The 14,033-nt window shown below is 18.1% G+C and overlaps 5 protein-coding genes and 1 non-coding gene across 6 annotated transcripts; 5 read left to right on the top strand and 1 right to left on the bottom strand.

Annotated features, from left to right (window-relative positions):
• Positions 1-167: 167 nt before the first annotated feature.
• On the bottom strand, positions 168-971 carry PRELSG_0827300 (conserved Plasmodium protein, unknown function; the record flags this gene model as incomplete). The annotated part of the gene is made up of 1 exon (XM_028676352.1): positions 168-971. The coding sequence occupies one exon, from the start codon at positions 969-971 to the stop codon at positions 168-170; it is 804 nt and encodes a 267-aa protein (XP_028532849.1).
• A 1,618-nt stretch (positions 972-2,589) lies between these two features.
• On the top strand, positions 2,590-2,723 carry PRELSG_0827200. The gene has a single exon (XR_003699261.1). It is a non-coding gene; the product is annotated as a U4 spliceosomal RNA (small nuclear RNA).
• Positions 2,724-3,937: 1,214 nt separating this feature from the next.
• On the top strand, positions 3,938-4,874 carry PRELSG_0827100 (activator of Hsp90 ATPase, putative; the record flags this gene model as incomplete). Its single annotated transcript, XM_028676351.1, has 3 exons — positions 3,938-4,048; positions 4,240-4,462; positions 4,786-4,874. 3 exons carry the CDS (start codon positions 3,938-3,940, stop codon positions 4,872-4,874), a joined length of 423 nt encoding a protein of 140 aa, XP_028532848.1.
• A 1,379-nt stretch (positions 4,875-6,253) lies between these two features.
• Positions 6,254-7,750, top strand: PRPF19 (pre-mRNA-processing factor 19, putative; the record flags this gene model as incomplete). The annotated part of the gene is made up of 1 exon (XM_028676350.1): positions 6,254-7,750. One exon carries the CDS (start codon positions 6,254-6,256, stop codon positions 7,748-7,750), a length of 1,497 nt encoding a protein of 498 aa, XP_028532847.1.
• Positions 7,751-9,944: 2,194 nt separating this feature from the next.
• On the top strand, positions 9,945-11,401 carry PRELSG_0826900 (conserved Plasmodium protein, unknown function; the record flags this gene model as incomplete). Its single annotated transcript, XM_028676349.1, has 2 exons — positions 9,945-11,051; positions 11,207-11,401. The coding sequence occupies 2 exons, from the start codon at positions 9,945-9,947 to the stop codon at positions 11,399-11,401; spliced, it is 1,302 nt and encodes a 433-aa protein (XP_028532846.1).
• A 1,682-nt stretch (positions 11,402-13,083) lies between these two features.
• Positions 13,084-13,538, top strand: PRELSG_0826800 (conserved protein, unknown function; the record flags this gene model as incomplete). The annotated part of the gene is made up of 2 exons (XM_028676348.1): positions 13,084-13,269; positions 13,401-13,538. 2 exons carry the CDS (start codon positions 13,084-13,086, stop codon positions 13,536-13,538), a joined length of 324 nt encoding a protein of 107 aa, XP_028532845.1.
• Positions 13,539-14,033: the final 495 nt, after the last annotated feature.

The raw sequence follows: 14,033 nt of genomic DNA, 5'->3' as shown, positions 1-14,033 counted from the left end.
TTTCCTGTCAAGAATTTTTCTATTATTAATATAAATTAAATTTTTTTTTTATATTTTAGTAATTTTCTTTTAATTTTTTATCTTTTTTATTTGCTAATAAAGAGAATTAGTAAAACTTTATAATCAATAATATTTTAACTCTTTTTCATATTTGAGTTATTCTCAAACTATATGTTAGATTTAAGATTACTAACTACTGAAAAAAATTCCGATGAAGCATCGGAAGCTGCATCTTTATATGAACCGGATGGATGAGATAAAGGAAAATTAAATTTTGTAGTAGTAGTAGGATATGAAAATAAATTTTTCTTTCTATTTTTAGATTTATCATTTGATAGCATATTTGTTTTTTTTGCATTTTGTTTTGAAATTATATAATTATAATTTTTATCAGTAGTATTTTTTTTGTTGGAAGAGCTATTATTAATTGATTCATTTTCATATAAATCATTTGAGCTGTTTTTTAATCTTTTAATTTTTTCATCTGTATTTTTATTCATTCTCTGTATTTCTAAATTATTCTCATCATAATTTATAGAATATTGGTTATTATCAAATGAAGATTTGCCATCATCCCTCGAACTATTAAATTGAAAATTACCTATGAGTATTTCATTATCTAAATCTATGACTGTGTTTGATTCATCATCCTCTCTATTATTCATATAAATGCTACAATTATTACTTTTATTTAAGTTACTACCTTCTATATTATATATTACATCCTTTTTTTTGATGCACCCATCCAAGTAATATTTAGATATGCTATAACCCTCTTTAGAATTACAAATATTTATGAAGTTACTTATTTTTTTTTTTTCATTTAGTACTTTTTTTGTTTTGTTATTTAGCAATTCCTCAAACCCACAAAAATTTATATTTTTAAGTTTAACCTTTTGCTTGCTACAACAACCCGCATCAGAAAATAATAAACCAAAGTTAGATAAAAATGAAGCTATAAGTTCAGCCATATTATAAAAGAATAAAAAAATTTTGATTTACAAAAAAAAACAAAACACTTGCATAATTTTCAAATATATAAAGAATTATTAAAATTTTATAATAGTAAAATTATAAAAAGGAAAAATAAAACAGTGAGTAATGCTATATAAAACATGTAACTTTAATTGTACATACAAGAAAAAAACATAATCATAATAAAACGGAATAAATTTTTACAAAGTTCAATTTAACAAATTAGTATGTAAAAATAAAAAAATATCTCATTATGAGGATTAAAATAATTAAAATATTACTTAAAATGAATAAAAATGTTAAAAAAAAAAAAAAAGTCAAAAAAAAATTATTAATTGCCACATTTTTAAATGCTATCATATTAACATAAATTTTATTAAAAAATGTTACTGTTTTTTTCGAGTTTCAAAAAAAAAAAAAAAAAAAAAATCAAGTTATAGCACGAAATAAAAACTTAGGATATTATTTAAGAACCCATTTTTTCATATTTTTTTTTCTTTTTTTTTTTTAACTACATATATCTATATCTTTCCATAAAAATATATTATTGCTTCAGTATCTTAAAAAAAATACAAAAGAATTGCATAATAGTCATACCAAGTGAAAATTGTAGTATTTTTTTAAAAGGTTTTCAATAAAAAAGTTACATAGTTTTTAGTTTAAAAAAATACTTATAATAAGAATATTTAGAAAAGAATAAATTAGTTAATAACTAAAAAAGCAAAAAAAAAAGACATTTTTTTCCTTTTTTTTTTTTCAACAATGATACTTAGAAGTTATATGAGAACCAAAAAGAGCTTCATTTTTAATGTAACAAATAAAATAAATTCTTCATAGTTGAATAATGCACAAATTATAAAATAATTATTTCATTAATTTATTTTAAAAATATTTATAAATTACAAATATATTTTCATTAAAAGTTTATAGCTAATGAATAAAAAGAAATTCAATTCTTTTATATTTTTTTTATATTTAGGCAACTATGTGCAGTGTTCATAAAAAAATATACAAAAAATAACAATACAGTAAATAAGTATGCACATATTCTACATATTGAAATAATTATAAATAATTAAATAAATATATATATTGCAAAGCATAAAAGTATTCTTAAAAATAAAATAGGAATAATTATTATATTTTATTTTTATTTGCATAAAATTATGGGTGAATGAAGAAATTGAGTGTATTATCAAAATTGTAAATAAAATAACAATACATTTACGTTTTAATGAACAAAATATTGAAATAAAAAATGTGTTAAAATCTAGTAAAAAAATAAAAAAGTTTAAGTGTAAATTTAATAATTTGATTAAATAATTATAAATTACCAAAAAAAAATTAAAAAGCTTTCATAAAAAAAAAAAATACCAAAAAAATTTAAGAAAAAAAGTAAATTAAAAATTACATTAATTTCTTTAACAATAAAATTATAGTTTTTTTTAATTTTCAATTTTAAAATATAAGAGTTAAAAATTAATTTAAAAAAATTATATTATTTTTTTTTACATAAAAATTTAAAGAAAACGAAAAGAAGATTTATTAAATTTCTATAGGTACAATTTTAATATTGAAAAAAATACATAATTAAAACAATATACTTATACAAACATCCTTGCGGGAGGGGCATTATCGCTGTAAATGACGACTAACGGATACGCGATTATTGCTAGTTGAAAACTACTCCAATTCCCGTCTCAATGCTTGCAAAAGCAGAGAGCAATTTTTGTAGCCTTTTTTTAAAGGCAAAAAATTTTTAATTTATCAATCATTTTACATATATAGAACTTATTGTTAATTATATTAATAATATACTATTTATTTTATTAATTATATATATATATATATATACATATATTCTTATTTTAATTATATTTTTTTTATTTCAATAAAGATATATAAATTTTTTTTCAATTCTCGTTAAATTTTTTTTTTTTTTTTTTTGACATTATTTTACATTAACAAATAATAATAAAAATTCATAATTTTTTCATTTCTTACGAAAGTTATATCATTAAAATCGAAATTTCATATTTAAAAAAAATTTAACAAGAGAAAAAAGGGAAATATACAAAAAAATTAATAAGAAACTTAAATTTTGTTACTTTTTTATTTTTACAAATATTAAATTAGTTATTCAAGTTCAAAATTTACTATTTTTAATGAATAATTGTTTTTTTCAATATTTCGAACAATTAAAATAAGAAAATTGTGCTTAGTAAAATTATGCTTTGCTTTTTTTTCTTGACTTAATAACATTCATTTTACAAAAAATGTTTTAGAAAGGTAATTAATTTTTTTAATTTTCTTTTCTCGTTTTTTTCCTTGTATGTAAAATTTTTTTTTGCATTCAAATTCAAAGGTTATATATATTACAGTTATTAAGGATGCCTTCTTTTTTTTTCTTCTTTTTTTTTTCAAATAAAATATATCATTTATTGGTTTTAAGTTAAATATGTAGTTTCCTCATTTTTTTTACTAATTTTCTAAAAATATTAAGGTTAATATATATGTTCTTTGGTAAATAAATCAAATAGTTTAGTTTTAGTAAGTTTAAATAAATGTCTTTTAAATTATAATAATTAAAATATGAAAAAAATATAAAACTGAATTTAAAATTTAAGAAAAAGGAACTTAAATTTTAAAAAAAAAATTGATATAATCCTCATTTTATTCTTATTTGTGAGATATATAAATAATTCTAAAAAACAAGTTAAAATTTTTTTGACTGTAAGGAGAAAATATATCAAAAATAGATATTAAATATTATTAAAAGAACAACATTTTATTTAATAATTTATACGTTCAAAAATTTGAGATAAATATTTTTTGTGGCAATAATAAAAAAATTTAAATAAATTCATTTAGCATAAATATATATATTTCATCGTAATTTGTTTTTCCCTCCTTTTTTTTTTAAAAAAATATATTTTTAGTATCATTTTTTATATTCTTTAAAATGAGTTTTGAAATTCAAGAAGAATATTATGTTCCTTCAGAGGTTTTATTTAATACCTTTACAGATCCCTCTACATTAACGAGGTTATCCAGAGGGTCTTTAGCTGAAGTGGTTATATAAAAATAAACAAAAAAGAAAAAGAAATATTTTAATGCATAATTTATGTTTTGTTTTATTCTTTTTTATTTTATTTATTTATTTATTTTTTTATAATCTATTATTTATCCTAAAAAAAGTTCATTATATTTATAAATATATTAAAAAATACAAATAGTTTTGATATAATTTATAAAAATAAGCAGGAATTAAAAGTTGGAGGAAAGTTTACCTTATTCTCAGGAAGTATATATGGAGAATTTGTTGAAATTCAAAAGAACAAAAAATTAATTCAGAAATGGAAATTTCGTGATTGGAAAGATGCTGATTATAGTACTGTAACATTAGAATTTATAGATATTAAGGAAAATCATAGTTTACTAAAATTGAAACATGAAAATATTCCTCTAACCAACAAGTACAATGAAGGTGATCATCATTATAACGTTGTATTATCTTTAATAAATAAAGATTTATTTTGTTTAATCATATGAATATTATTATTTTTAAAATTTATCATATATAAGACAGTTTATTTTTTTAATATTTTTTATATGCTCACTTCTTTAACTATATATCTTATTTTTTACCTTGGAAATAAGATAGAAATAAAATACATATTACATTCTATATATTTACTATTAAATAAAAATTAATAAAATATAAATTAAAGTATTTACATTTTTTTTAGATTTATATATATATTTTATTTATCCATAGATGTAAACAATAATTTTTATTTTTAATTGTAGGAGGAGTTTTAGAAAGATGCAAAAACGGATGGACTGAAAATTTTTTAAATAATATAGAAATAATTTTAGGATATCCAAAGAAAAAATAAAATTTAAAAAAAATTAATATATATACTAATCAGATATTCATTTAATTAATTTAAAATTTTTCCTTTAAAAAAAAATATATTAAAAGTATTCACACAAATAACATTTTGTCTATACTAATTCTTTTTAACATATTTTTTTTTTCATATATATTTAAGCAAATGTTTAATTTTATTTTATTAAAGGCATGAAAACTCTTTGATAACTTTAAAGAAAAAAAAAAATTATAAAAAATTTATAAATAAATAATTATATATAATATTTTAATAGTAATTATCATAAAAATGGTATGCTTATAAATAAAAAAAAGTAGAAACTCATACTATACATATCAATTTTTTAGGATAACACATTTTTCCTTAATTAATCAGTAGTTTTTGTAATCATAATTTCACTTATTTCTTAAAAATATCAATAATTTTCATTAAAAATTTCTTCATTTACATAATCCAATCTAAATAGCAAGGGCAAACAATGTATAAAATGTATATATCATTTATTATTATATAAGTTTTTACAACTTTAAAATTTTATTAATATTTTAATTTTTTTTTAACTTGTAAAGGAAAAAATTTAGCATCTTCATTAATAACTTATTTAAAATGTTAACATAAGTCTGCATGAAAATTTTGAATTTATGTATTATACTTTTAAATTAAAAAAAAAAAAAGATAAATGGGAATAATAAAGAATATCTTTACAATACCTATAAGTAGTAACTATAAAAAAAAAAAAAATTCCCCCAAAATAGTATCTTTTTCTCTTTCAGTAAAAATAAAAATAGGTTTTTTAAAATTTTTTTTTATTTAAAATTTTTTTTTGAATCTTCTATTATACTTTTTTGAACCAATGAAATAATATATATTAGATTTTTAATTAATAAAAAAGAAGAGAAGAATTAAATATAAGCATCATATAAAAAAAAAAAGAAAAAAAGTCCATTTCAATCATAAATTTTTTTCTTTTAAGAATTTAAATGAATCAAACAAACTTAATATTTCGTGAGATTATATATGATATTTCAAAAAGAGGAAAAAAAAAACATAAAACTTTAGTTTTTATGTTTTCGTAATAATAAATTAGAAAAAAAATTAATAAAATTTTCTTTTGTACAAAATTTTTATGGCATTGAAAACAAAAATAGAAAAAATATAAAAAAAAAAATAAACAGATAAAAATATAATCTAAATATAAACCAGTTTAAAGTTATATAAAGTAAATAAAACAACAGAATTATTAATAAACTAAGGGAATAATATATTAAAAAAACATATTTTTTCTTTTATATATATATATGTTTTTAATAATACATATACATAATAAATATAAGCATATTTAAAATAGAAAAAAAAAAAAAAAAGGAAAAGATAAAAGGGAAACAATGTCGATATTATGTACTATAAGTGGGCAAACACCAGAAGAGCCTGTTGTAAGTAAAACTGGTTATATATTTGAAAAAAGATTAATTGAAAAGCACATAATAAACTACGGTATATGCCCAGTAAGTGGAGAACTGTTAACTCTACAAGATTTATATCCAATTAAAAATGAAAAAATAGTTAAACCAAGACCAATTACCGCGAGTAGCATTCCAGGTCTGTTATCAATTTTTCAAACTGAGTGGGACTCCATAATATCTGAAATGTTCAGTTTAAGAACACATGTTAATGATATTAGAAATCAACTTAGCCATAGTTTATATCAGTATGATGCAGCAACAAGAGTTATTGCAAAATTATTAAAAGAAAAAAATAATTATAAAGAAGAAATAGATAATTTAAGAAATCAAATTTTTCAATTAAAAAGTGGAAGTGATATAAATGAATTTGAAATAGGAATAACTGAAGATTTATTAAATGAAATGCAAACAGTTGCAAAGGATTTATTGATGAAAAGAAAAAAAAGAAAAATTGAAAATGTCTGTTCGGTTGATCAATGGAAAGAATTTAAAAATTCAAATGAATTTAATATACATTCTTCAGTAATAGCAGGGGTAACATGCTTATCTCTAGATGCTAATAAATATAAATATAATTATTACGATGATCATACAAATCATAACTTTTTTTCTGGAGGAAAAGATGGAAATATATATTATGTCTCTTTATCTGATAATAAAATCTTATCGAAATTACAAGGACATTTAAAAAAAATTAATTCAATCGTATCTCACCCATCAAATTTTATATGTATTTCTGGATCTAATGATAAAACTATCAGAATATGGAAAGGAGATTCTGATACTAACGAATATGTTACTTCTCATGTAATAAAAAAACATAAAGATAATATAACGTCACTGTCTTTGCATCCTTTAGAAAATTGCTTTATAAGCTCTTCTAAAGATAATACATGGATTTTACATGATTTAGAAACTTCTAAAACTATTAAAATTTGTAAAAATAACCCAAGTTCTTTTAAAAATGTATCTATTCACCCTGATGGAATGATGCTAGGAGTTGCATCAGATGATTCTAATATTCATATTTATGATATAAAAAGTCAAGAATATAAGGCATCTTTAACAGGACATAAAAAAGCAGTAGAGTGTATTTCATTTAGTGAAAATGGATATTATTTAGCTTCTTGTTCTAAAGATAACACAGTCAGATTATGGGATTTGAGAAAAGCCCTTAGTTTTCAAACATTAGAATTAGAGCAATCACCAAAACATATTACATTTGATTATTCTGGAAAATATTTGTCAGTTGCAGTAGGAAATGATATACAAATATATAACTTTGAAACAAAAAATGAAGTTACTTTAATTAACACTCTTTTATCTCATACTGATACTGTTACACAAACATGTTTTGGTAGTAGAACTTCCTATTTATTATCAAGTTCAATGGACAAAACCATTAAATTATGGAATTAAGTTATTTGTTAATTTTATATATATATATATATATACGTTTGTAGATATATTTTTTCGATTTTTCACTTTTTACGTTACATGCCTCTTATTATTCTATACCCTTACATTATGGATATTTGCATTTTTATTATTTTAAACTTACGTTATTTTTTATTTATTTTTTTTTCTTTTATCTTTTTTTTTTTTTGATTTAATTTTTTTTTCTTCCCACTATTAAAAAATACTAAGCTTTTTTTAATTTTTTTTTATTTTCATTTAAATCATATGATTGTCTTATAAAATTAAATTTAAGAGTATACACATATTTTTATATCTGTTAATTTAATTTCATTAAATTTTTAAAATAGATTTATTTTATTTTATTATTTTTTTTTTTTTTAATTATACTCAAAAAATAATTATTTTAATTTATATAAAAATCTATTTTGTGTTACAGAAATAAATAAAGATTATAAATGACGTAGAGATCAGAGAATCCGAAAATAGGGGGAAAAAAATAGAACTAAATGTAAAATAAGTTGTACCATTATATTTTTTTATTATTTATACAAAACGTATAAAATCTTATAATTTTTTTGGTATTTTAGAATAAATTTTAAATACAATATCAAACATAATTTTAAATTATAGGAAATTTTTTTATTTTTTTTTATTTCATATATACATAAATATATATTTTTTTTTATGATAAATTTATGTAATTATAAAGAATGCTATACAACTTTATTGTAATTAGTATTTAATATTTATTATAGAACAATTCTTAATTAAAAATTATCTGAATATTTTATGTATATATATATATATATATATATATATATATATATATAAATATTTTTTTTTTCTTTGTGTGCAACACTCAAGACATTTAATTTTTCTTTTTTTAATTTAAAAATTTTAATTTTTTTCTCTTATTTTATAAAATTAAATTTTTTATTCAATTTTTTTTGAAACATAAAAATATATATTTTGAAAAAAAAGGAAAAAATACATTTTTTATACTATTTATATTTCTACATTTTACAATTGTTGTTCAAGTACAACATAGATAAAATAAATGGAACTTTAGTAATAATAAAAATTGCACTAAATAAAATATAATACAAAAAAAAAAATTACACACTGAATTTAATGTGAGAAAAGATAAAAAGGTGAGATGTAAAAATAAATACAGTTATATTTAAGCTTTCAATGAAATAATTATTTATAATTATATAATGTTAAATTTTAGATAAAAAAAAAAAAAAAATTATCTATGGTTTTTCTTTCTTCTCATTTATATATATACATATGTTTTTATCAATGTTAAAAGAAGAATAAAAAAAAGATAATTACAAAAATATTTAATATATGTGTCTATAATTCCAATAATGTTTTAATTTTTCTCATAAAATTTTAGTTATGCTACTTGTCCCATGCGTCTGTAGGCTCTATTTTTTCTTTTCTTTTTTTTTTAGACAGGTATATATATCTGAAGACTGTGCTATTTTGTGCCATAAGTAACAAAATATCATAAATTAGTTCGTTAAATAAATGTTATAAACTGACATAAGGATCATGAATGTAACTTACTATTCATTTTTTTTTTTTATTCTAAATATATCATATATTGTTTACATCTGAAAAAAAAAACTATGAGTATTGCTTATATTATTGTAGTTACATTATTTTTAAATGCAAAATAATGTATTTTTAAATAAAATTCCATAAACATTTCTTATACTTTTCTTGAATATATATAAAAATTATTTTTCTAAATTTCAACAATTTTTTTTTATATTTTTATGTTTGACTTTTTTTCTCTTGTGGTTGTGTGCATATAACTATTTTTTTTTTTAATTTAAATTTAATTTCGAAATTTATCATTTATAGGTTATAAAATCATTTATATACATAAATTACACTATATATTTATAACACAATATGTATAATTTTTTGCTTTTTTACTTTAAAATGTGAAATAATATTTATGTATCATAAATTATAAGTAAACTTTTATATTATATATATATATTAAAAAATTAAGTAAAAAGAATAGTTATAAATTTATTCTTGGTAGGCAACTAACTTTGAAAAAGAACACTCAAAAGAAAAGAGTAGCTCTTTTACAAAAATTCCTTCTTTTAGCATAAATAAACTAACAAACTCTCCTAAATCATTTTTTAAATATGCTAATGTAAATGACAAAAATGACATGAACGATTCAGAAATTTTAGTAGAAAAAAAAAAAAATAGTAATAAAAATTTTGGAAGTAGCTATGAAATATGTGATGATGATAAAATTCAGGAGTTTTACAAAACAGAATTTATTGATAGTTCAAATGAAGAATTTCTTCCTAATCAAAGTTTCTTAAAAAATAAAGAATACTCCAAATATCTTAAAAAAAAAAAAGAAAATTATGAAAATAAACTAAAAATGGAGAAAGAGTTATTATTTCAAAATGAAATGTTAAAAAATATACTAAATACTTCTCAAAAAATGAAAGAAATGCAAAAACAATTGTTCAATGTTGATGTACATAATTTTGTCCCTACATTACCACCAGAGTCAAGAAACTCTTACTCAATACAAAGGGAGTATCCGCTAATATATAACAAAGAGAAGGGATGTCATGAATCTAATAATTACAATAGTAGTAAAAATATAAATCATAATAATTACGAATGTGAAATTAATATGGCTACAAATGAAGATATCCCAAATAATTATTTAGCTGAAAATAAGGAAAAATATTCTAAATCAAATTTAATTTCCCATCCACCACGAATTGGAGAAATTAAAGTCAATATAGATGATATAAAAAAGGGATTATTAACATATTATTCACATATTTATTCTCTAGATCAATATGATATAGAAGATAGAATAAACATTCTAAGATATGGCGAAAAAAATATTTCAGATTCTATTAATATAAAATATTCTTATTTAAATAAAGGTATATCCAACAATCCACCATTCATTTATTATAACTCTGAATTAAATAATCCTTACTCATTTTCTTATCAAAATATGCCCCCTGAATATTATTATAGCTATCAGTCTAATGAAAATAAAAAATATTTAAAAGATAATATGGTAAAGTATGAAAAAAATTATTATTTAGAAAAAACAGACCATGAAAAAAGAAATGTTTCTGAAAACAATTTTGATCATCAAGGACAATTTTCAGAATTGTTAAATAGTTTAAAAAATAAATGTGAAGATGCAAAATTTCGAATTCAACATTTATCATCAAAATTTAATGAAAAATATGAAAATCCTGATAACCGATTTTGGGTACATAATCTTGTCCCACCGGTAAATAAAAAAAAATAAACTTTATACATCATTATCCATTTTATTGCTTGTATTGAACTATTCATTCACACAAAATATATGAAATTTTATTAAATAAAATTATTGATAAAAATAAAACAAAATGATATATATATATTTTTTTTTTTCCTATGTAGCATTTAAGGAAACCAGTGTTAAATGATGAAGATGATATAAGAAAACATTTAGTTACAGTATATGCACAATTGTTTAATGAAGCAATGTTAAACAAAAAAAAAATAAAAGCTCTTGAAAAAAAATTACATATATTAAAATTAAAATCTAATATTTACAAAAATCAATATAAAATCGAAACAAGAAACGCCTTATAAAAAATTTAGATAATTTCATATAAACTCTATAGTTACAGATAAAAAAATCAAAACATTATATATTCTGTAGATAAATTCTACAGCGATACACTTTTAAAAAAATGAATCATAATTTTCAAACTATTATAGATTCACTGAGATAAAATATAAAAGTAATATATATTTTTTTAACAGTTATTTTTATCACAGTGAAGCATTTTTGTACATAATATAAAATTCATATCATTTTATAGGAAAAAATTTTTACTCATACTAGGAAATTTCACAAATTTTGTATAATATACAAGTTTGCATATGCATAAAAGAAAAAATAAATTTTAAAAATTTTAGCTGTAGATCTAATTTTTTTCAATTTATTTGTGAAAAACATATATTTTATAATTTTATTTTTAACATAAATTTTTAATAAGCTAAATATTTTATAAAATTGTAAAGTTGGTACTTTTTTTATTTTATTAAGTCATATAAATGTATAAAAAAAAAAAATAATAGAAAATAGTTTTAAAATATTTATCCAATAAGAGTAAAATGGAAATAAATAAGTGAAAATGTTATTGAAGAAAAATTATAAGTATTTATTTATACATCTTGTATTTTCATTTTTTTCATTAGAACTTTATATAGTACATGTGTATTTTTATGTTTAATTAAAAAATTTCTTAATTTTCATTTTATTTAATTTTTAAAACAAAAATATATGAGTATTTCATTTTAATTATTTTGATCATTAAAAAAATATAAATAGATTGCTTTTTACCTTAAATTATATAGATAAATATCATTTAATATATTAATGATAATTTAAGAGCACTAATAATTTAAATTATTTTTATAAGCTTTTAAGATAGACAAACTTAATCATTAAAATAAATATATTATCTTATAAAATGGGACATTTTATACTTTAAATATATATATATATATATATATATATATATATATATATATATATATATATATATATAACAAAATTAAAATATAGAAAAACTGTAGAAAAAAAAAATTATATGAAGAATTCACAAGTAATCTCTGAACAATAAAAATAAATGTGTGAAAGTTCTATTAAATATACTTTATTTTTATTTTTATTAATAAATTAAAATATATTATGATAAAAAAAGAAAATTAAAATTGATTATATAAATTAATTAAAATGGTGACAACTTTTAAATAAAAATATATATATATGCTATAATTTTCCTTAATATATAACCCGAATGTTTTTGTTAAAGGGTTAATCTATTTTTTTTTTTTATTTTTTTTTTACATAAATCATTAAAAGATAAAAAAGGAGTAAATTTATTTTAAAATAATTTTATATAAACTTTATTTTATAGTTAAAAAAATATGAAAATAAAAATATTATAAAAATATACATAAACTCGTAAAAACATATATATATCTTTTTTTTTTAACACATTAGGAATAAAAATTTTTTTTTATAGAAATATATAAATTTTCATTTTAAGTTAAATTTATTGAATAATTTGTCTTCAACAAAATATATGAATGTTTCAGTAAAATCAATGTAGTAAAACAAAAATTAGCATAAATAAAATTTTCTTGACTTTGGATAAACATTTAAAAAATTAATTATATACCTTGTATTTCAAACTTTATATATATATATATATATATATATATATATATATATATATATATATATATTTGTATTTTAAATTATGATAAAATTAAAGTTATTTAAATTTAATACAGCAATATGCTATTCAAAATTTGGGATTTTTAAAAGATATAAAAGCCATATAAATTCTGTGTCAATTTTACAGCAATTTTATAATAGATTACCAATACGAAAAAAATATATAAAAGCAATAAAAAAGGGAACATTAATTTGGGATAAAGGACAAGTATGTATAAAAAATTTATTCACACGAAAATATTTTTAATTTATTATTATATACATATATATATGTATGTTTTTTAATATTTTTTTTATTAAACTTTTTTTTTATCTTATATTTTCATTTATTTATTATAGGTAAAAATTCCTCCCTTAAAAATAGAAGGATATGACCCACCTAAAAAATGTTTATCTCCATTGAGTAAAAATAGAAATAATCAATATAGAGGAAGATTTGAAAACTTAAGATCACATCGTGTAGAATTCCAAGACTAACGGAAAATTTTATACAGAAACAATTTTACCAAAAAAAAATCTTAATTCTTTGTGTATCCTATTTCATACATAGCAAATAAAAAATTAAAAAAGAAAAAACGCAAAGTAAAAGTAAAAATATAATTTAAGATGTTTTTTCTTTATAAAAAAAAAAAAAAGTGAAGTTTAAATTTTTAATAGTACATCTTTAAAATTGTTTTTATTTTTTAAAAATTAAAAAAAAATATAATAAATTATTCAAATATATATTTTAAATAAAAGAAATAAAATAGCATCAAATAAAAAAAATATAGTATAAAGTAAACCAATATTTAATTTTAGAAAAAGGAATATACATAGACTTCTGATATTGATAATTCCAATTTTAATTTTAATGAAATGCAAATAACCAAGTTATAAATCAATAAAAAATACAGCACATTAAAAAATTTTCTTTTTTTTACAATCAAAACTGTAAAATGAGTGTATGTATGTATATATATATATATATATATA

This window comes from Plasmodium relictum (genome assembly GCF_900005765.1).
Source record: "Plasmodium relictum strain SGS1 genome assembly, chromosome: 8".
NCBI lineage: Eukaryota > Apicomplexa > Aconoidasida > Haemosporida > Plasmodiidae > Plasmodium > Plasmodium relictum.
The sequence above is the reverse complement of the archived record's forward strand: the minus strand, read 5'-3'. Positions and strand labels throughout refer to the sequence as shown.